Source organism: Dama dama, chromosome 15 (assembly GCF_033118175.1).
Source record: "Dama dama isolate Ldn47 chromosome 15, ASM3311817v1, whole genome shotgun sequence".
Classification (NCBI taxonomy): domain Eukaryota; kingdom Metazoa; phylum Chordata; class Mammalia; order Artiodactyla; family Cervidae; genus Dama; species Dama dama.
In genome coordinates this window covers 62,090,690-62,113,383 of record NC_083695.1, presented here as the reverse complement: position 1 = coordinate 62,113,383, position 22,694 = coordinate 62,090,690, and the positions used below count along the sequence as shown (strand labels likewise).

At 42.3% G+C, this 22,694-nt stretch overlaps 1 protein-coding gene across 3 annotated transcripts in view; it reads right to left on the bottom strand.

The window, feature by feature from the left end:
• Positions 1–22,694, bottom strand: part of PLCE1 (phospholipase C epsilon 1) — a 364,525-nt gene that overhangs the window by 183,752 nt on the left and 158,079 nt on the right. For all 3 annotated transcript variants that reach the window (XM_061162214.1, XM_061162213.1, XM_061162215.1), the window contains one exon: positions 9,480–9,768. In XM_061162214.1, coding sequence (XP_061018197.1) covers positions 9,480–9,768 — 289 coding nt within the window. The remainder of the gene's footprint in view (positions 1–9,479; positions 9,769–22,694) is intronic.

Here is a 22,694-nt window from a genome sequence, read left to right as displayed (position 1 = left end):
GCAAATTACATCTTTTTAGTTTTATTTTTCTGTTGATAACTGTATTGTTTCAGCTTTAAATACTATTCTTCTTGTGCTTTCTTTTTTTAAAATTTATTTGTTTTTAATTGATTTAAATACTATTCTTAATCTTCTCTCTTTATATTTCACTTTAAATGTATTTCTTAGCTCCCCCAAGGTTATCCAACTGCTCTTTCTCCTTCTCTAAACCTTCCTTTTTCAAGATCAATGCAATGATTTCTTATGCCAGGTTGGCTGGGGGGAACATTTACTTACTGACATTGAAAAGTCATATTTTAAGACTTCTTGATTTAAAAGAGTTATGAGTTCAGTGTTATATGCAATAAGCAAGCTTTGGAGGAAAGGATTGGAATCTAGTTGTTATTTTTTTGGGTACAGAGTTTCAAATAACTATCTTGCAAATGGTTTTCTGAAACATGGCCCACTCAGAGTTTCTGGAGCTAGGACTTGGAATTTTTATGATCAGTTCAAATATGGGGAAGAGATGGTTGGATGGCATTACTGACTCAAAGGACATAAGTTTGAGCAAGCTCCGGGAGTTGGTGATGGACAGGGAAGCCTAGCATGTTGCAGTCCATGGGGTTGCAAAGAGTTGGAACATGACTGAGTGACTGAACTGAACTGAACAAATATGGGAAGTCCAAGTGACTGACTGGGGTTGCTGTCCTCACCAGTCATCTTTCTGAATTTAGTATTAGGATTTAACCAACCCTTAACTTTTTGATTTTTTGATGCAATGGGAAGGATAGATGGGCATATGATCCAACAATTCAATTAACTTTTACCAACATTGGAAGGATGTATTACTAATGGTAACAACAGGGGACAATTTTGTGCACTGTACAAAGGTCTGTACCCAAGTGGAAGAGAGATTTGAGTCTACATGCTGTGCACTAAATGATGTATGTGGGGATGAGGCTTCATCACCCTGGAGAGAGTGAAGAGGGGTGAAAAATCTGTAATTTTTACAGATTACAATGGGCCAGCAGTACCTGACACTGCCTTAGCAATGCTGTTGTTCAGTTGCTCAGCTATGTCCGACTCTTTCTGACCCCATGGACTGCAGCACGCTAGGCCTCTCTGTCCCTCCCCATCTCCCGGAGATTACCCAAGTTCATGTCCATTGCATCAGTGATGTCACCCAGCCATCCTCAGACACCTTCTTCTCCTTCTGCCTTCAATCCTTCCCAGCATCAGGGACTTTTCCAATGAGTCAGCTGTTCGCATCAGATGACCAAAATACCAGAGTTTCAGCTTCAGCATCAGCCCTTCCAATGAGTACTCAGGGTTGATTTCCCTTAAGATTGAATGGTTTGGTCTCCTTGCTGTCCAAGGGACTCTCAGGAGCCTTAGCAATGCCTCCTCCTAAATGCCTCCAGTTCTCACTACTCTTTCCTTCCATCCACCTTCCACATCAGGCATTCTCACCTGAAGTATCAGAGATTCTAGCTCTTCCCCCTCCCGCTTTGGCCATGCTTCCCATCCCCCCCGCCCCCGCCCCACTTTGGTCATGCCTTATAGCTTACAGGATCTTAGTTTCTCAACCAGAGATTGAGCCTGTGCCCTGGGAAGTGAAATCATGGAGTCCTAACCACTGAACTGCCAGAGAATTCCTGATCAGAGACTCTTGATTTGGTAGGTTTGGGATGAAGCCAAAGAAAGCTATTTTGTGGACACTCAGGCTGGCTGATTCTGATGCAGGTGGGCTAAAGATGATGCTTTGAGCAGCCCCACTCCACACTGCAGCCAGATGGATCTTTCTAAAGGATCTGATCACATCACATCCTTTCTTAGAACCCTTCTGTGTCTCTCCTACTTACAAGGTAGGATCCAAGCTCTTTATCATGAATTACAGTCCCCTGGAGACCTATTTTCTTGCCCCATACCTTCCTATTTACTTCCGGTGCACCTCAAACTTTGGCCATAACAGCATGGTAGACCAGCAGTCCCTGAACACATCGTGCCTTTTCCTGTCTCATGTCTTTATACCTGGGTGCTGTTTCCTCTACCAGTTACCATTGGCTCCTCTATCTGTCCCTGATGCTCGCAGGGGAGTTTCCTTCATCAGTCAACATCCCAGGTCTCTATTCCAACCCACCAGATCCCTCTCTTCACAAAGCTAGGATCCACTACAGAAAGAAAAGAAAATTGTGTTTTTATGGGGTAGCAAGTGAGGAGTAAATGGGCTGATACAGTCAAGGGGGCTCTGACCCCCAGAGGCAAGACATGTCTAAGGAAGAAGGGAGAAGAGTTCAGACAGGGAGCAAGGAAGGCCCTGGAGATAGCTCTGTAACTATTCCAGGACCTTGTGCTGACAGTACCTTCTGAGACACTGAAAATAACTTTTGTACCAGCTTGGAAACTTACTGAATGTATCTGCATTTCATATGAGTCTGACAGGTGAGTGCAGCCTACAGTGAAAATTAGTGCTTTCTTTCTTTGGTTCTAAAATTATCTCATTCAATTAAATGTGATAAAGAGCAATGATCACATGTTCCTTGATTCTATGAACACATCTGCCCCTGGAATCCATGAAAGTTTATAGACTGTCTGCTCTGTGCCTGGTCGTGTGTCAGGCAAGATGCTCATGGGAGAGGAGGATGAATATTAGAGACTGAGACCAGAAAAATCCATGATCAATGAAAACAAAGCAGAAATGGACAGTGCCATCAGAGAGCTGCAAACATGTCTGCATCACAGCTGTGACCAGAGGCCCTGGAGAAGCTTGATCTGAGTTGGCTACACACACTGACTAGTTGTATGACCTTGGGCAAGTCATTTAACCTTGTGGGCTTTAGTCTCCTAGCACTAATAATTTCTTCCTTACGGGATTGCCAAAAAAGGACCGTCATAGTTTCCTAGTGCTACCCTAACAAAATGCCACCACTGGATGGTTTAAAACAACAGAACTTTGTTTTCAGTTCTAGAGGCTAAAGGTCCAAAAGCAAGGTGTTGGCAGGGACATGCTCCCTCTTACACTCTGGTAAGAATTTTTTCCTGTCTCTTTCTAGTGGCTGCTGCTGGCTGGCAGTTCTTGGCATTCCTTGGTTTGCATGCATCACTCTGATGCCTCTCATATCACATGGTGTTCATCCCAACATGGTCTGTCTGCCTGTTTCTTCTTCTGATAAGGAAAACCATTCACTGGGTTTAGGGCCCATTCTAACAGAAAACAACCTCATCTTAACATGATTACATCTGCAAAGATATTACTGCCAAATAAAGTCCCATCATAGGATCTGGGGTTTGAACTTCAATGTATCTCTTTCAAGGGACACAAGTCAACCCAAAAGGACTACATGAAATAATGCAAATAAAGGACTTGGTGCATTGTCTGAAACACAATAAGGACTCAACAAGCTGCCTGAGTTCAAGCACAGACTTTATCACAGACTACCCATGCACTCTTAAGCAAGTTTCTTCATATCTCTGGGCCTCAGTTTCCTCATTAGTAAAGAGTACCTCTCTCATTGGTTTGGTTTTCTCTCACTGAATGGTATTCAATGAAGTCAAACATGTGAAGCATCCAGAGTAATACCTGGCACCCAGCAAGAACTAAGAAAAAATTCACAACTATTACTATGATTCTAATTCCAATCCTTCCCTATGCCCAACTTTCTCTTTACAGATGGGAGAGTTTACAACTTCAGAGATAACAGTAATAAGGATGTCAGCTTGGAAAAGTTTTCTTAAAAAGTTAGTTCCTGTGCTTGACCCTCCTCCTCCCCCAAAATACACTTGATTGTTTTGACTCAAGAAGCATCTCTGGTAATATTTGAGGTTGATGACTTTGTGCTGCTCTGGAGCCTTGGAGATGTTCCCCCTGGTTATAAGCAGGGGTATGGAGTCACACTCATCAGAAACACCTGCACAGGTTTAGGTCACATCTAGACATGAAGTCACACTCCTGAATCATGCCTGGCCACACGTATCCCAAGGCAGAGGGCTTTCGTCCTGCACCCACCAAGCTTTCTGGCCCCATGAGCTACAGACCCCAGCTTTAACTGACTAGCCTTGAACTTTGTGAATCTTTTTAGGATGGCAGTAAGGGCTACTTCATTAAACCTGAAACCTATTATTACATTTTCACTGGAGTGAGAAATATTATTTTACACGTTGAAGGCTTCCAGATGTGATCTTTCCATTCTTCTCTGAGATGACACCACCCTAGACAATAGTGGGCACTGAATAAATACTTCTCAGTTGATTAACTGGCATAAAAACATACCCCAAGTTGCATTAAAGCATACTTTAACATCAAGAAAATAATCTCAAGGTCACAAAACTAGGAAGTCAGATTTAAATACACTTAAATCTTGGAATTAGAACCATGGAGATGTCTTCCCTTGCCTGGTAGGCATATAAAGGGTAATTGTTTTGATTATGAGGAAGTCAACCAAGACAGCCTTCATAAACTAAATTATTTATGAGGTACAATCACATAGTTCAAATGTGTATGTGTATATTCCTATTAGGTCTTCCTATTTTTATACTCAAAGTTATTCACTTTAGAAAAAGACAAATAGAATATACTTCTTGCAGTAGAAGAAAATAAGCTGAAAATTATTAGACCTTTCTATCAGAAACAGAATATTCCCCATTTTCAAATAAGAATATTACATCTGCAGGGTACTTTTTCTTTTCATGTGAAAGTGTAAGTTGCTCAGTCCAGTCCATCTCTGTGACCCCATGGACTATAGCCTGCCAGGCTCCTCTGTCTATGGAATTCTCCAGGCAAGAATACTGGAGTGGGTTACCATGCCCTCCTCCAGGGGACCTTCCCAACCCAGGGATGGAACCCAGGTCTCCTGCACTGCATGCAGATTTTTTACTATCTGAGCCACCAGGGAAACCCTCTCTTTTCATATTAATATTCTACTTATAGTCTATCTATGATGAATAACTTTATTAATAACTATTCTATACATACACACACCCAAACTGGTTAAAAAATGAGCATTTCCTACTACATAATTTAAATATGGGTGACTCTACTTTGTCCGAGTTACATGTAAATATTTAATCCTTTGATTTACAAACTTAGGAACAAGCTGATACAAAATGTACACTTGAAAACAGCCGCCTTATATTGAAAAATCGTCTTCCTTATCACTATTTTTTTTTTTTACTTTTGCTATTTCAGTGCTTTACATTACTATCAATTACCTCATTCCTTTCTCTCCCTTTTGTCTTTATCTTGCTTTTGTAACTTTTAGTAGGGAGTACACTGGAAAAAAAGATAAGTAGGCAATGGATTTAGAAAACGTCTCCCTGATTATTGAAGTCAAGAACTCTTGGCTGCCACTGCTCTACAGAGCTGGTCCTGGGATTCTCGAAAGGTTAACGGGGAGGAGGAAGAGGGGATTTGGATGGGAAGCGGAAGGATCTTGACTGTACTCAACTAGTGGAAGTCCCGGATAGGATGGAGTAAGTTCTCCATTTTCCATTTTTTGAGATAGTGTACCCTTGCTGATCAATGCTTCATATCAGAAAATGTTTCTCATTATTTGGCAAACTTTCCATTGAGCAGACAGACCATCCTCACTAGTCCTGAAGGCAGAAAACCAGGAATGAACTGACTGTCGGCTGATTTTTTAGAGCTACTCGTACCACTGGAGGGGTGCAAACTGATGAAGATGTTGGAGAGTTAGGAGAATCTTGTGGACTGTGGTAATGCTGCAAAGCTGCACAATTCTGGCCAATCAACCCTGACATTATCAAGTCCTGACTTGGGAATGCCCTGTGAGTAATGAAGGAATTGGTTGGACATTTTCCCTTCCTAGTCTCACCTACTAGAGGCAGCTCCAAACCTTGTTTTGAAATCATAACCACTTCTAGGAGACAAGTTGACTTGGGGCACCTGCAGGTCACCTGGAAATCTGTCTTCACATTTCTTTTTCACAAACTTGGTTCTTTCTAACATCTTAATGGGCCTGGCACTAAAGACCTGCATAATGTGTCCCCCCTGTTTAAATCCTTTGATTTCTGAGTGTGTGTTCATTGGTGTAAAAACATTTATAACAAAATTTAGGGTCTTAACCATTTTTAATGCAGCTGAGTTGTATTGAGTAAATTCATATTGTTACACAATTATCACCATGATCCATCCTCAGAATTCTTCATCTTGCAAAATGAAACTCTGTACCCATTTACAGTAACTCCGCATCCAAACCCGCCCTCCACCAGCCCCTACAACCACAGTTCTACTTTCTGTCTCTGATGATTTGGACTATTCTAAGCACCCCACACAAAAGGAATCATATATAGCATTTGTTTTTCGCCCTCCTCCTTTTTTTCCCCCTACCTTTTCCAACTCGATTTAATCCACTTTAAATGTGATCTCTCTCATGGAAAAGGTCATTCTTTTTGACCCTTTTCCTTACCTTTTCCCTCTGGGAAAAAATTACAAACTTTGTCCTGCCTCCCTCTTCCCTTCTTCATTCCATTTATAAGCCTCTCATTAAAAGAAAAGAAAGTTACTGGGATAATAATTTTCTGAATCTTTCACATTAGATATGAGTTTCAAAATATAATTAACCATAATGACAGAACTATAGATGCCAACATCTAAAATCTCTGAAATGGCCCAAAGTTCTTTACAAAATCTCCATGATGTTTTACTTTAACTCTACTCATCTTAATTAAAATGATTTCCCCTCAACAACAAATGCCTTTTAACTCATTTGTATCACTTTTTTTTCCTGGAGGCTGATGCTCAGTATTCTAACAATTGTGTTTTTCTCTCTATTCCATGGGAAGTGTGTAGATTTCAACTTTGTTGTGGGTGAAAGAGGTTTGTGAGGACTAAAGTCTGGAACCAAATCACAATGTTTAATACTGCTTCTCCAGAAAGCATTCTGAGTTCCACACAGCTCCTGAGAAATGAACTCTGGAACATGAGCCGTTTATAACCTGGAGACTGAGTATGTTACACACTTCGCGTAGATTTTCATTAGTGACACAGAGCTGAAAGTTGTTGGCCTGCTCAATGCCATAGGACACATAGTGAACAATAAAACAAGCAGACAAACGTGGCATAGCAGCCGAGCATATTGTCCAGACCCCCTGCTGGAGCATGAGGCCAATAGAGTTCAAGACCCACCTACTCAATATGCTGAACCTACAGGTTCCCTAAACACTCCATGATTTTGAACGGCCATGTATCGTTTTCTAAGATGTATTATATTCCACTGCATGTTGAAGAACCATATGTCTTACTACAGCACATACAGATTTTGAAAACCCCATGGGAGGAAGCACTGAAGTTGAAAAAGATTCCCAAGAGAGCAAAGTAGAGATACAGAAATTAGCTTGGAGGTGAAGCCAACCTGCTAACTATATTATTCAGCAGAAACTACTTGCAGATGGATATCAGAAACCATTAAAGAGGTGCAAAACAGAAAGTTAAAAGAAACTCCCAACTCTTGCATAAAACCCAATTCAATGATCACTCATTAGCTGATGATCCAACAAGTCCCAGAGATAGGAATGCTGATCTCAGAGCTCTGATATGAACAGGAAAGTGCAAATAGCAGTGGAGATCAACTTACTTGTTATCAGGGCAACAGACACCTTAACTAATGGCCTCCTTTTTTCTCCCCAAAGGTCTGTGTAAGACTGGAGGCAGCCTGCCTGGGAACTAAAACACAACATTTCGGGAGCCTGGAAATCTGTCCTTTTGCAATTAATAGAGAAGAAACAAAGTGGCTTTTATTGACTTTGTTCATTTGCAGCCAAACCATTTATCACATGGACTATTAACTCTACTTTCAAACACTTTGAACTCTTAGAGTCACTTCCACATTATTTGGCATTTAACTCTCTGCAGTCTTTTCTTTGAATAGTTGGTGCATGCAAATCTGGCTTGCTCACTAGGATCATAAAAACTTAAAGGCAAGAAAACTAACTTGTATGTTATTAGGATCTCCCATAAGGCCTACACACTGCTTGGCACAGACTGGGTATCTGATACAAAAGCCTGATTAACACACAGGATAAGCTCCTCACATAGAGTCACAAGCACTGAAGCTCTGCCAACTCTATATGTCAGTTTCGACTCGAATTCCCAGGAAGATCACTGATGGAGAATACAAGCTTGGCAGTCACCAGGAGCCTCATCAGAATAGAGAAATCTTGAATCCTGTGGATAGGGGAAACCCTTAGTACCTAGAGACTACAAGTTCCATGGGTGAAAAAGTGAAAGTGACAGTCACTCAGTTGTATCCAACTCTTTGCGACCCCGTGGACTATACAGTCCATGGAATTCTCCAGGCCAGAATACTGGAGTGGGTAGCCTTTCTTTTCTCCAGGGGATCTTCTCAACAATTTCCATGGAGGTAAGGGCTATGTTTTGTCCCCAACCCAGCACCCAGGGGCTCAAAAAACATATGCTGAATGAATGAAACATATATGAATCTAAGTTTCTCCTCTTTAGTCTCTGGGATTAGTGGTCCCCATCTTGTGTTTTTCTTCATTCATGATTTATAACCGATCCACAAAAGTTAAGGTGACACTAGAAAACAAATCAGCATGGCACCCACATGGTACACAGACAGGTGTGGACCTCCTCTAGGGTCTTCCCAAGGGGTGTTGGGGTGGGGCGGGGTAGGGGAGGTTGAAGGTCAAGGAGGAAGACCACTGGTGTGATAATCGTAGGTCTGGGGCTTGCTGTGGAGGGATGAGAGGGGCTCTCCTTGAGAGAAGTGGCAGGATGTCAGAGAGAGTTCTTGGCAGCCCCTGAGCAGTGGAACGCTGCTCTGCATGGTCCCCGTCTGGTTGGCAGCTTCCTGCTAGGGAAGGATGCCAAGTGGGTGGTGTCAGCTGTGCAGTGCACAAATCTCCACTGGTGCACAGCCGTTTCTGACCTGCCTGTCTGCCACTTGTGGGAAGTAGCTGGGAAGTTCTGATGCAGAGACCCCATTCTCCATTAGTTTTAATTTCTTAGCAGTATTTCTGACTGTCTTGTCTTTTAAGATGGAGGTCGCTGGAAGATGGCCTTTAGCTTCTCTGGTCAACATGAACCTATTAATTCTGTGTAGGCGAGAGAACTCTATTCCACTCTGTTTTGAGTGAAACAGTTGGTTTTCACTGTGACCACACGACTACACTTTTTTACGAGCTTTTTTACTTTTATTTTTTTACAGTAATTGACATCTGTCATAGACCACCACCAGGAGAAATCATCTATTAGTATAACTTAAAAAAATTAAACGCAGCCTTTTAGTCATTTACTTCTTTTGAAAAAGAAATTTCAAAATCTTAATGTTCATTATTCAGAATGCTTACACCTTAAGGGATTTTGGTAAAGGACTATCATTTTATATTCTTTTAAGCAGCTACCTTTTCTGAAAGTTGTTGATAAGTGGACTCAATTTTCCATGAGGAGATGCATAAATGTTAACTCAGATTCTTTTCTGCCTTCAATGATGAAGAGTTAAAAGTGAAATTTCAGACAGTACCTTTCAGCATCATTCGTCCCGCGGATCCTCCAAAAGAATTGAGGAGGCTGCTTCTTGCTCCTAAAGATGTGGTGGCTTCCAGGAGAGAGCCGGTGATGTACTGAGATATGGAAGTCCTTTGCAGGGTGGCACGATACTCACACACCGTGTCTCGGACACATTGCTTTAAGTACGGACTAACACTGATCCTTTCATGGGCTGTCTCGGAGGCTGGGAGCTTGGCGAAGAAATGGAGAAGAGATCTAATTGTTTCTTCTGTGGCTTCTCCCCTTCTCACTGCACTGTAGATCTGTGAATAGCACAAAGTACAGGAAGTATTAATCTAGTTTCTTAGAAAAGCAAATTAACTTGTTGACAAAATGCCAAGATGACTTATTAAGAAAGAAGTCTCAGTCGCTCTAAGCGCAAACACTGTGAACACTGGGCTCATACATTAACCTGAACATTCTACAGACACCATTTATTTGGGAAAGCTATGTGCAGTTATGAAATAGGTCGTTCAAACAGCGCTGCTATCAGACAGAGCACTTACGACTTGTACCAACCAAAAATATATTCAGCTCAAATTTCTCCTCCTTCTCTTTATTAGAGCAAAGCTCGTCTACAGTGGGACAAGGGCATACCTTTCCTATTTGTCGCTCTGGACTCTCTTGAGTGACTCCCCCAGCCCTGTCTATCTTCAAGGAACCCTTCAGACTGACATTCATGAGGAATCCTCCTTTCATGCTCAGAATGAAATAAGGGTGAGTGGGTTAAGGGGCAGGAGAATTTCTATATTCACTTTTTGGTTATAAGCTTTCAATCCATCAGCTTAGATCAAAGTCTTGAATCCTTTTTCCCCCTCTTCCTCCCTCACCCCCACATCCAATGAGATGACAGATCCTGCCCACTTCTCTTTCCTTCCTTTCTTTCTTCCTTCTGCCTCTGCCACTATTCTGATTTCCTCTTGCCTTCATCACCTGAATTCACAAAGAATTATCTCAAAGAGATTGGATTATTACATTTTCCCAGCCATAATTCCAATCCATTTCAGTGCAATTGTTCAACATGTGTTTATGTAGATATGCTCTGTGCAAGGCACTGCATTGAAAGATGTGAGGTGTTTACGAAGATTAACAGACACCTCTTGTGCTGTAGGACTTCACAATCTAATTTAGAAAATGAGACCTGAAAGTTATGAGGTTTGACACTATATCCAGGAGGTATGGGGTTTTGTCAAGGTCTCTGGGAAGCCAGAGCCTTCTTGGCAATGTATAAATGCCAGAGAAGAAAGATAACACAGGGTGAGTTAATCTAGCTTTCTGACAGTGGAATAAATGTTTACTATATTGTGTTGTCTGCATCATGCTACCTTGAGCACCATGCCTTGGTTGACAATTGATGCATCAAATTAAAAAATTGTTCTTCTGTGTTTATATACCAATTATGTGTTAGGCCTTGGTAAATACAACAGCTTCTCCTCTCCAAGAGTTCACAGTCTAACAAGGAGGGTGAACAGATAAAAAGTTCAGGGTAGGGTGGAGGTGACAGCGATGAGTGGCGAGGGAAGGGAAGAACCTCGCATGCCCTTCAGACTCTGCACGCACCCTTGGGAAGCTGCACACTCCAAAACTCACCTTAACTAGCATGCCGGGGTACTCAAAAGGACCCCTGTTGAACTAGTCTGTGATGACACCCTGACTAGATTTCTACTCTGCCTTCCTCTGCTTTCTGGTATATACTTTTCATTTGAAGACAGAGTGTGGAATCTTTAACTTTAATTCTGTCATTAAATTTCTGGTGGCCACAGAGATGGTGTGCTGGGACAGAAGGAGCCCAGGCTTTGGGATCAGGTTTGTGGGGTTGTACACCCAGCTCTGCCTTGACCAGCCAGAGAGGATACTAATGCCCATTCTTAGAGATGTTCTGGCATTCCCCCCTGACAATGCATACAAAATGCTCAGTCTGGGGTCTAGAAACAGTGCCCATTAGCACTGAGCAAGAAGAGAATGGACCCTGCTCTAAACAATCATTAAGTGATTGTATAACAACAGAGCACAGAGCACAGTCTATGAAATTCACTGTGATGGAGTTATACCCTTGCTCTTACGTGCTAGATAATGTCATCCTAACCTTATTTGGGTGTATTGTGAGGACAAACAGGGGTAGAGAGTTGCAGAGCTCAGAGCATGCTTTTCTTCTCCCAGCTCCAAATCATACGGGCAGTCTCCAACACACTAAGTCTCAAAGAGTCCTTCAGAAGTAAACAATCTGGATGTTCAGAGAAGAGAACCTACTGTGAGATTTGATAGCTAAAGATAAAGAAAGAAGCATGGCTTTAACTGGGGCAGCTGAGGGAGACAAGTCACATGGCAAGTAAGGGTGAAGAGGCTGGAAAACAGTGTGTCCTGGGGACAGTGAGTAGAGCAGGTATTAAGAGCAGAGAGTGTAGGGAAATCACTGGGGAATTGAAAAGGTCAGTTGGCCTGACAAAGGAAAGCCTTGAAAGTCAAGAAAAGAGGTTTAATCTATCAGAGATGGGTAGCCCTTCACTTTTTTTGGTCTATTTGTTTTCAGCAGAGGAATGCCGCTAGAAAGGCCCAGTGGTTCAGTGGTAAAGAATCTGCCTGCAGTGCAGATGCAGGTTCAATCCCTGGGTTGAGAAGATCCCCTGGAGGAGAGCATGGCAACCCATTCCAGTATTCTTGTCAGGGACATCCCATGGACAGAGGAGCCTGGCAGGCTACAGTCCATGGGGTCGCAAAGAGCCAGACATGACTGAGTATGCATGCACACACTTGGATATATTAAGTAATTATTCAGCCTTGCTATCAGCTGTTTCCAAGCCCTCCAACTTGTCTGAAGAAAGAAGAAATGAAGAGTTCTAAGAATACATCCCTGAGATGCTATCACTACTGCTAACACCCCATCCACAAAGGATCAGAAAGATACCTACAGGTCCCACCATGATCTGGACTAACACATGTCATTCATACCAATACTTGATAAGCTGAATTCAAAGATATGGAAGTGCCTAGGGTACATGTTAAAATATAGGCAATAACCTCTTACTAGATCATCCATTTAAAAAAAAAAAGCAACTACTGAAAATTCTACCTATAATAGAATGGGAGAAGGAGGCAGTATGAAACAGTAATTATGAGTGTTGCTCTGAAGTGTTAGTTTGAGTCTGAGCTTCTCTGCTTCCCATCTGTATGACTTTGTCTAAGCTGCTTTGCCATTCTGTGTCTTAGTCTCCCTTTCTATAATATACAGATATAATACATATTATCTGTCCTATAAAGTTGTAGTAAGAATTACAAGCTTTGATAAACACAGTACTAGGACTAGAACAGCTGTTTAATAAATGTTCAACAAATATTGGCTTTTATGATGATGGTGACAAGGATGATTGCAATAGACTACAAAAATGACCATACATTATTCCTTCACAGATTTCAGGCCAGTCTTGGGATTTGCTTAATCAATGGGAATTCAGTAAATGTATTGCCAGTGAAGTCTTCAGTGTTGGAGCTTGCTCTCTCTTGCCACTTTTGGAAATTCTGAAACAACTACCAAGTGAAGGAGCCAGAACTAGCTTACTGGAGGGTGACAGACCACAGCTGAGTCATTCCTGTCACCTTTGCCAATAGCCTGCCAATAGGCAGATTCCCTGGTGGCTCAGATGGTAAAGAGTCTGCCTGCAATGTGGGAGACCTGGGTTCGATCCCTGGGTTGGGAAGATCCCCTGGAGAAGGAAATGGCAACCCACTCCAGTATTTGTGCCTGGAAAATCCCATGGATGGAGGAGCCTGGCAGGCTACAGTCCATGGGATCACAAAGAGTCAGACACGACTGAGCGACTTCACTTTCTTTCACTTTGCCAACAGGCAGACACATAGTGAATCCCTCCTAGATCATCCAACGGCTAGTCCACCTGCCATCACAGACACATGAGAGAGCCCAGCAAAGATCAGCTCATCCAGACTAGGAGAACCGTCCAGACAATTCACAGGTACACGAGCTACATGAATGCTGTATTAACCAGGAAGCACTGGGAATGCCTTGGCACATGGCAAAAGTCAACTTACACAATGACGATGTGGTAGAGGCAATGATAAGCATTTCCTCGCATGATATCTGAATCCACACACTAGCCCTAATAGGTTGATTCATTTTGCAGATGGGGACAGTGAGCCTAGAGAGACAGAGTGAGACAGTCAACTTTACACGACTAGTAAGAGACTGAGCCAAGACTGAAATTGGGTTTGTCCAGCTCTGTGGTTCCCCTTTATCCATTGCACTAAACATGGTCACACCCAAAACCCAAACAACGGGATTCAAGAAAATGTTGTTATTTGGCAAGAGTGTTAAGTGATGTTAACATTGCAGTTGTTATAGTTTTTATTCATGATAATTCCTTTCATGGTCACCCTAAAGTACTTTGGAAAACAGTCAAGTTATGACTAATGAATGAGCAAATATGTTTCCTTTTTATGGAGATTTGTAGTTTGAATTACAAGGTGAAAAAATATATAAACTTTATCTCACTTGATTAATGTGGTAATAGAAGGTGCTGAAAATTAGACTACTGCCTTATATGGGTCAATATCTTTTTTGATATAAAATCAGCACCTTACAACAGGGCATCCAATCTTGGTAAAAAGATATGTGTCTATCCACTCACCCAATGATTGATTTTTATTTATTTTGAAAACATACAAAAAAGAACTTTGCAAACATGCAAAAAGAACTTTTACTGGAGGAAGGAAGACAGTAAACAAGTAAATCAAATAAGTTAGCTAGCAATTAGTTAGTAAAAGTAAAAAGTTAGCAGTTAGTAAAAGTAAAAAGTTAGCAGTTAGCTGCAACAGCAATTGCAGGCTATTATAAATAGTCAAGATACATTTCAGATATGGACTCTACAGGACTTGCTAAAGTCACTGGGAATCAAGGAAGGAAAGGAGTCAAGATTTTTATAGTTGGCCATTGTGGAGTTCTTAGAACTTTTAAGATCTATATATATTTTTTAGATTCCATGTAGAAATGATAACATATTTGTCTTTGAGATAAATATAAAGCATTTGTCTTTATATGTACATTTGCATAACATAAACATAAATTAATATAAATATTGTAAATCAACTATACTTCAATAAAAAAGATTTACATAAAGAGCTATAGATCAATGTTGCCCTCCATAGCACCTATGTTTACCCACCACTGTGAACTGTGAGTGGGTCCTCTCCATGGAATTACACTACTTCGACTACAGCAGGTGCTGCGTTTGAGAAGCATGACCTCACCATTACGAAGTTACCTGCATAAAAGCGAGCAGTCCTTAGACAATACTTAGGAAAAATTTGAAGTTCCTTGTGACTCAAGAAACCAACACTGGGACATGGAGTTCAGATCCAAACCCAAATAAAACAAACATCCAAGGCTGGGTAATTCAGATGGAGATGAAATCAAAGACTTGAGAGCACTGAAAGGCATAAAGCAGCCAGGCACATCAGGTCCATAGCACTCACTCAGGAAGAATGCTCCTTCTTCTGCACAGCTGGAAAGGGCTTTGTCTTATCTTGACTTCTACTGGGGTCCAAGAGAGTGCTTGACAAGGGGAGTCAATTTTGTACTTGCTCTGTTCCAAAAGCTTTCTTTCTAGGGTCAGAGCTATGGAAAATCACAATGTTCTAAGATCTGCTAGCATATCTCCCGAAATCTTTCAACAAGAAGGAGGCTTGTTACTTGGGTGTCCATTGACCCTTAACAGTAATACTTGTGGGCTCCCCTGGTGGTTGGGACAGTAAAGAATCTGCCTGCCAAGGTAGGAGACCTGGGTTCAGTACCTGGGTCAGGAGGACCCCTGGAGAAGGGAATGATTACCCACTGCAGTATTCTTACACTGGAAATCCCAAGGACAGAGGAGCCTGGCAGGCTACAGTCCATGGGATCTCAAAGAGTTGGACACGATTAAGTGATGAGCACACACACACACACACAATAATACTTGTAATCACTGCAACATTTAATGAATGTTTAAAATGAAGTAGGCCCTGAGCACTGAGACATGAGTTCACTGAAACTCCAGAACAGCTCGAGAAAGAGGTCCTACTTTTACCATCACATAAAAACAAGGAACTAATGTGCATACACCTGACTCAGCATCAGGACTCTGCATCTCTAAGCCAGCACTGCGAGCCACCAAACCAAACAGCTAGAGAATCCTATACTGCAGTTGTCCAAGAAAGCTCTTTTTAGAGAGGGGTAGATAGCTAGTAGGAAGCTCCTGTATGGCACAGGGACCTCAGCTCAGTGCTCTGTGATGACCTAGAGGGGTGGGATGGGAGGGGTGGGAGGGAGGGTGGGTGGGATGGGAGGGAAGAGAGAGGGTATATATGTATACATATAGCTAATTCATGTTGTTATACAGCAGAAACTAACACAAATGGTAAAGTAATTATACTCCAATTTAAAAAAAAAGCTAGAAAGAAAGGTAGAGCAGATGCAAAGTAATGATAATTTTACCAACAGCTGAATTCACAATAACAATGGTATTGACCATTAGACAGTGGAATCATACTTTCAAAATCTGAAAAGGGAACTGAGATTACTGTGAGTATTGCAGTAGCAATCCTGCCGCCTCTCTTTATGGTCTATTTTCTCCCTCTAGAATGCAACCTCAAGAGGATTTTATTTACTTTTTCACTGCTCGATTGCCAGGGTCTGGAAGTTTTGGCATTACAGCTTCTCAATAAATAGTTCTTGATAGAATTAATGAAGGTCTTTTATATCTTCACCAAGAAATTGGCTAGAATCCTTTAGTTTTTTGGTCATGATAGTTTTTTGGTCATGACGTTATTGGATTCATCTAAACCACAGGTGACATTGTATTGTCACCTGTATGTGCTGAACATCAGATACAGAAGTCACATGAAATAGCACCAAATCTTTACAAAGCATTCAGAAAAGCTGCAACCAGATGAGGCTTTAATTGCTACTAACCAAATGTGATCTGAGGGGCTCCCCAGGTGGTTCACTGGTAAAGAATCTGCCTGCCAATGAAAGAGACAGAGAAGACATGGGTTCAATCCCTGGGTTGGGAAGATCCTTTGGAGGAGGAAGTGGCAACTTACTCCAGTGTTCTTGCCTGGAAAATTCAATGGATTAGATGGAATTCCATGGATTAAATTCCATGGTGGAATTTAATTCCATGGATTAAATTCCATGGTGGAATTTAATTCCATTAAATTCCATTCCATGGATTAAATTCCTGGTGGGCTACAGTCCATGGGGTCACAAAGAGTCGGACACAACTGTGTGACTGAGCATGCACACAAGTGTGATCTGTTCTGAGAAATTCACCAATAGTTTAACATTATCCCATTATCATTTGCTGATTTTCCTAAGAGTTGAGAATGCTGAATCAGATCTAGTCTCCATCCTGAGTTTTCATGAAAATGATGATTTAAAAGAATCATGGGGCTTAAAGAAAACAGATATGGATTCAATATGGACTTTCCGGATTCAACAAATGCTGAGTTGCAGTTACAGAGACTATGGTAGATGCATGAGGACAATGATTAAAAAAAGAAAAAAAAAGACAAACTCCGTCATATGGTCAAAACCCACCCCCTACCACAGTTTTCTACATTTAACATGAAAGGGTCAGCTAACATTATCCCTACATCCCTCTTAGTGTTACTGTTTGATGACCAATACATCTCAGCTTTCTTAAATGGAGGACAAAGGATATTAATTAACCTTAATTTTAATGACAATTTTGATCATGATACTTTTTAAATTAATTTTTTTGAATATAATTGATTTACAATGTTACCTTAGTTTCTGCTGCATAGCAAAGTAAATCATATATACATATACACACATACACTTTTTGTAGATTCTATTCCCATATAGGTCATTATGAAGTATTCAGTAGAGTTCCATGTGCTATACAGTAGGTTCTTATTAGTTATCTATTTTATATATAGTAGTATGTATATGTCAATCCCGATCTCCCAATTTCTCTCTCCCCACCTTCCCCCTTGGTAACCATGTTTGTTTTCTGCATCTGTGACTCTGTTTTAGAAATAGGCTCATTTGCACCATTTTTCCTAGATTCCACATACAAGTGATATCATATGATATTTGTCTTTCTCTGACTTACTTCACTCAGTATGACAATCTCTAGGTCCATCCATGTCACTGCAGATGGCATCATTTCATTCTTTTTTAGATCATCATCAGTTTTGAATACAGCGTATAGTCAGTATCTCACTCATCAGGGTTCTCCTTCAATATCATCTGTCATTTCTCACTAGCGACTATATATCCACTTCTAACAGCACCCTTAAAATCCCCATAATGTGATTCTTAAAGTAGCCTGAGCTGGAAAAACAAATAACCATGGTCATCTGAACTGTGCAAACTGAGAGTTAATAGGCTGGGGAACAATGCCGGAGCCTTCCTCAAGGAATCAAGTGTGAGAGTTGTGGTTTGGAAAGCCCTTTTACTGGTCTCATGGGCCCCTTTCCTAAATTCTGGAATCCAGAAGCAGTGTTCTAGAAGGTTGAGATGCTGGAAGCTTGACTTCTGATGCATGTGTGTGTCTACACAAAATGCAATGACATAAAAACCACCAAGTTTCCTGAAGAGTCAACAAAAACAGTGAGGCTGTTATGGGTTGGAGGGTGGTAGCTGAGGCAGCCTGGAGACCGGAGTGGTAGGGATGGGGAGAAGGAATTTGGTAGCAAGCCCATTGCTTCCTTTGCTCTTCATTCTACATTCCATTCAAGTGCCTGTGCAGAGAATTCCATTCTACTGAGAATATTCAGACCATGCACGAGACACTGACCAAACAGAGCTCCACAGAGCCAAAAATAAAGACTTTGCTAAGGCCAGGCCAATTAACCAGAGCTATGCCACCCGCTTCTGTAGGAAGCCAAAACTTTGTGACTGCAGGAAATGTCTAAGAAGGAGTGTGAGGGGATGCCCCAGGACATTTGATAATCTGAGAAGGTAAAGGCTGGGAATGAATGCCCTTCCACATATCTTCTTTCCATCCACATTTTACACTTGCGTTCAGATTTTGCCTCCTCCAAGCAGCTTTCCCCCAGCTTCAGGAAACATCATTGTTTTGAGTTCCAGCTGCCCCCATACAAAACTCTATAGTGGCACTTTCTGTAGACTGGGGAAGTCGCTGTTTACTCCCCTTCCAGGCTCTGAGTTCTCCAGGTGGGGATGGCAGTCAAGTTTTGGTCCACATTTAGTCCCCAGCAGGAAGCACACTGCCTAGCCCCTTGCAAGCAGTGAAGAGAGGGAACAGGAGTGAAAGCACTGAAGTCTTTACAGCAGGTGCTCAAAGTGTGGTGCCCAGAACAACAGCAGCATCACCTGGGAACTTGTTAGAAATACATATTCTTGGGCCCCACCTCAGACCTACTAAACCCAAAACTCTAGGGTTGGGGCCCAGAAATCTGCATTGTAACAAGCCCTCTGGGTGATCCTAATTCCTGCTAAAGTTTGAGAACCTGATATTTTATGAGACCACATTACGTTTCATTTCTGACTGCACTTCTCATGTTATCCATCCCATAAACATGCACATCCATGCCATCTGCCTTTTAGAATGTGAGCTCCTGAGGGCAGGGGTGAGGTGCTCATGTCTCTCTGTTTCCCCAAAGCCCCTACCTCAGAGTCCAGCACAGGGCCAACTTGACAAATGCTATTTTCATGAAGAAGCATCTCTTGCAGAAGTTCCCTGCAGCTATGCATGCGCCAGGCCTTTCTGAAATGATGCTTCTGGCTTAATATTTCCCAAGATGAATCATGCCTGAGATACTAATTCTACTGGGAATTACCATACAGATGAATCATATTCGTAATGAGAAAACCTGGCTGCCAAGGAAGCCTCTTGAAAAAAAAAAAAATCAAATCAGTACAAATGGATTATGTTGGGAGGCTTGTGATGTCAGGCTGTGAATTAGGTCGACAGAAGGGATTTAAAGGCCTGAACTACCAGGCTCTCTGCAGCTCTAAGGAGCAGCGGGTCAGTTAATGAATCACATGGGGACAAAGCCCCTGCAAGACAAAAACAAACTTTCACAAATCCTCTAGATTGTGTTACCCTGGCTCAGAGGTTTGGGGCAGCGTTCTTGCTCAGCTATGCACATGGGAAGCTATGAGGGAAAGAAAGTTCCTGAAGTCCTGTGGCTCCAGGCTGCTGTGTCCACAACAGGTGGATGAAACCAAGGTCAATCTGCAGGGCTAGGTTGTTTGCTTCCTGAGCCCCAACTGAATCCCTACTCAACAAGCTTCTAACTTCCCTTCCTCTGCTCAACTCAGAAGGATCAGTTCAGTTCAGTTCAGTCGCTCAGTTGTGTCCAACTCTTTATGACCCCATGGACTGCAGCACGCCAGGCCTCCCTGTTCATCACCAACTCCTGGAGTTTACTCAAACTCATGTCCATTGAGTCAGTGATGCCATCCAACCATCTCATCCTCTGTTGTCCCCTTCTCCTGCTTTTAATCTTTCCCAGCATCAGGGTCTTTTCAATGAGTTGGTTCTTCGCATCAGGTGGCCAAAGAATTGGAGCTTCAGCATCAGTCCTTCCAATGTATATTCAGGACTATTTCCTTTAGGATGGACTGGTTGGATCTCCTTGCAATTCAAGGAACTCTCAAGAATCTTTCCCAACACCACAGTTCAAAAGCATCAATTCTTCAGCACTCAGCTTTCTTTATAGTCCAACTCTCACATCCATATATGACTACTGAAAAAACCATAGCTTTGACAAGACAGACCTTTGTTGGCAAAGTAATGTCTCTGCTTTTTAATATGCTATCTAGGTTCCAAGAGCAACCATCTTTTAATTTCATGGCTTCAGTCACCATCTGCAGTGATTTTGGAACCCAAAAAAAAATAAAGTCTGTCACTGTTCCCACCATTTCCCCATCTATTTGCATGAAGTGATGGGACAGGATGCCATGATCTTAGTTTTCTGAATGTTGAGTTTTAAGCCAACTTTTTCTCTTTCCTCTTGTACTTTCATCAAGAGCCTGATTCGTTCTTCCTTGCTTTCTGCCATAAGGGTAGTGTCATCTGCATATCTGAGGTTATTGATATTTCTCCCGGCAATCTTGATTCCAGTTTGTGCTTCATCCAGTACAGCATTTCTCATGATGTACTCTGCATTTAAGTTAAATAAGCAGGGTGACAATATACAGCCTTGATGGACTCCTTTCTCTATTTGGAATAAGTCTGTTTTTCCATGTCCAGTTTTAACGTTTGCTTCTTGACCTGCACACAGATTTCTCAGGAGGCAGGTCAGGTGGCCTGGTATTCCCATCTCTTTAAGAATTTTCCACAGTTTGTTGTGATCAAAAGGATCAGTGGCACCATCTATCTTGATGGCTCCAAGAGGCCCCTTTCTGCCCAGGTCATTGCTTCTGGACCAACCAACACTACCTTTCCTCCTTCTCCTCTTTGCCTGAAGACGGCCCGAGGCTGACCTCCTGGAACACACTGCTCTGACCACCAGGGGTGGGACAAAGAGCAGATGCCTTAGGATGGAGAGAAAGAGCCTGGTCTTTGCATCCTGTGATCCGTTGGACTTCCAGTGCCACCACCTAGTAGCAGTGGGCAAGTAACTTGTGTTTCTTTAATGGAGGTTATCACAGGGTTGTTGTAAACCAGGATTAACTGAGATAAGATAGCTATGGGTTCTCCAACTACATAGCCCTGGAGGATCCAAGTGCTCAGAATAGCATCCATGCCTGAATCTCTAGAGCTCTAAAGCCATGCCTGCTTGACTCCAAGACCAGAAACAACTTCCCACCCTGAACACCTATCACCCCTTCCCCGACCCCTCCTTGTTATTCACTGGTGCTCCCAAGGCAATGGAGCCTCTTCTATGCTCAGGAGTAAGTTTGCCCAGCCTCCTCAATGTGAACTCATGTGGAGATGTCTGAGCATTTTCTGGTCCACAGCTCCATGGATAATCAGACTCTGAGCTCAGATATGGGCAAGTGCACCTGCAACGCTATAAATGCAAAGTCTTATCACAGTGCCTGGTTACATAGGTGGCATTCAATAAGTGGGAACTTCTTAATAATCCTCTTGGTAACATGGGAGTTACAGCATGAGTCCTCTCTCCCCCCAGATTCCTTCCTTCCTCTTACTTCTCTGCTCTCTTCTTTCTCTCCAGGTTTTTCCTGGAGGTGTCTTCTCCAGCTCTCTCTGGGTCCCCAAAGTTTCTTCACTCCACAATTTTTTATTCCTCCCCAAGTTCATGTCCCCTGTTTTGCGTTTTTATGTTTTATTTCTTATTGTTATTCCTATTAACTCGTGTCCTGTTTTTCCTTGCTCTGTCTTCCCATCCTCTTCACTTGCTCTCCTTTTCTCATCTCTCTCCTCCACTCTTATTTCTTTTCTCCCCTTTTGATCTGGATCCTTTGAGCTTCAATTCATGGGCAAAGGAAGAAGGTGGGAATAAGGGAGCAGTACTGACTAGTATGATCTGTAAACTGAGACCCTCCTCTAGTTGTGAGCGGCCAACTGTTTGTCATTATTGAATGCAAGTGTTTCTTCTACCAGAAAACTGTAGGGCTTTAATTCCTGAAAGTCTCTCCTGTGATGGGAGCCAATTGAATGGTCAGTGGAGAGAAGCTAGGGACATTCCTCCCCCGCATTGCCAAGGAATAGGAACTCAGTGGTTGAGCCAACACTGGACCCACCCTCAGCAACAGGACCCAATGTAAGCTGGCCTTGACTAGCTGAGCTGGTTGCAGGCACGATGACACTGACTTCAGAGCCTCATGCTACCAAGTAGACTTGAGAGCTGTTTATAACAAGCTGTATAGACTCTCAGGTTTCATCTGAGGGTAGAATCAGGCTCAACAGCCAGTTAGGGAGCATACTTCAGGTAGAGCAAGCGGACTAGGCAGCAGTGGGTGGATAGAGACCACCGAGTCTCTAGGAGCTGGAGTCACTAAGAGCCCAGTCAGTTCAGAAGGCAGCCTGAAGGGTCTCTGCAACAATCAGGCCTCAGGCAGGGGCGCTCACCCAAGGGAATCCTCTGAGAAGCTTGAACTGGCAGCCAGGGCAGACACAAAGTCTCTGGCTGCACTTAAATTTCTGAAGGAGAAGGTATTTATGCCTATGAATAACTTCCTTATTTGGACACCAATCATTCATTTGCTCAACAAATATTTACTGGCTGCCTACTTTGTGCC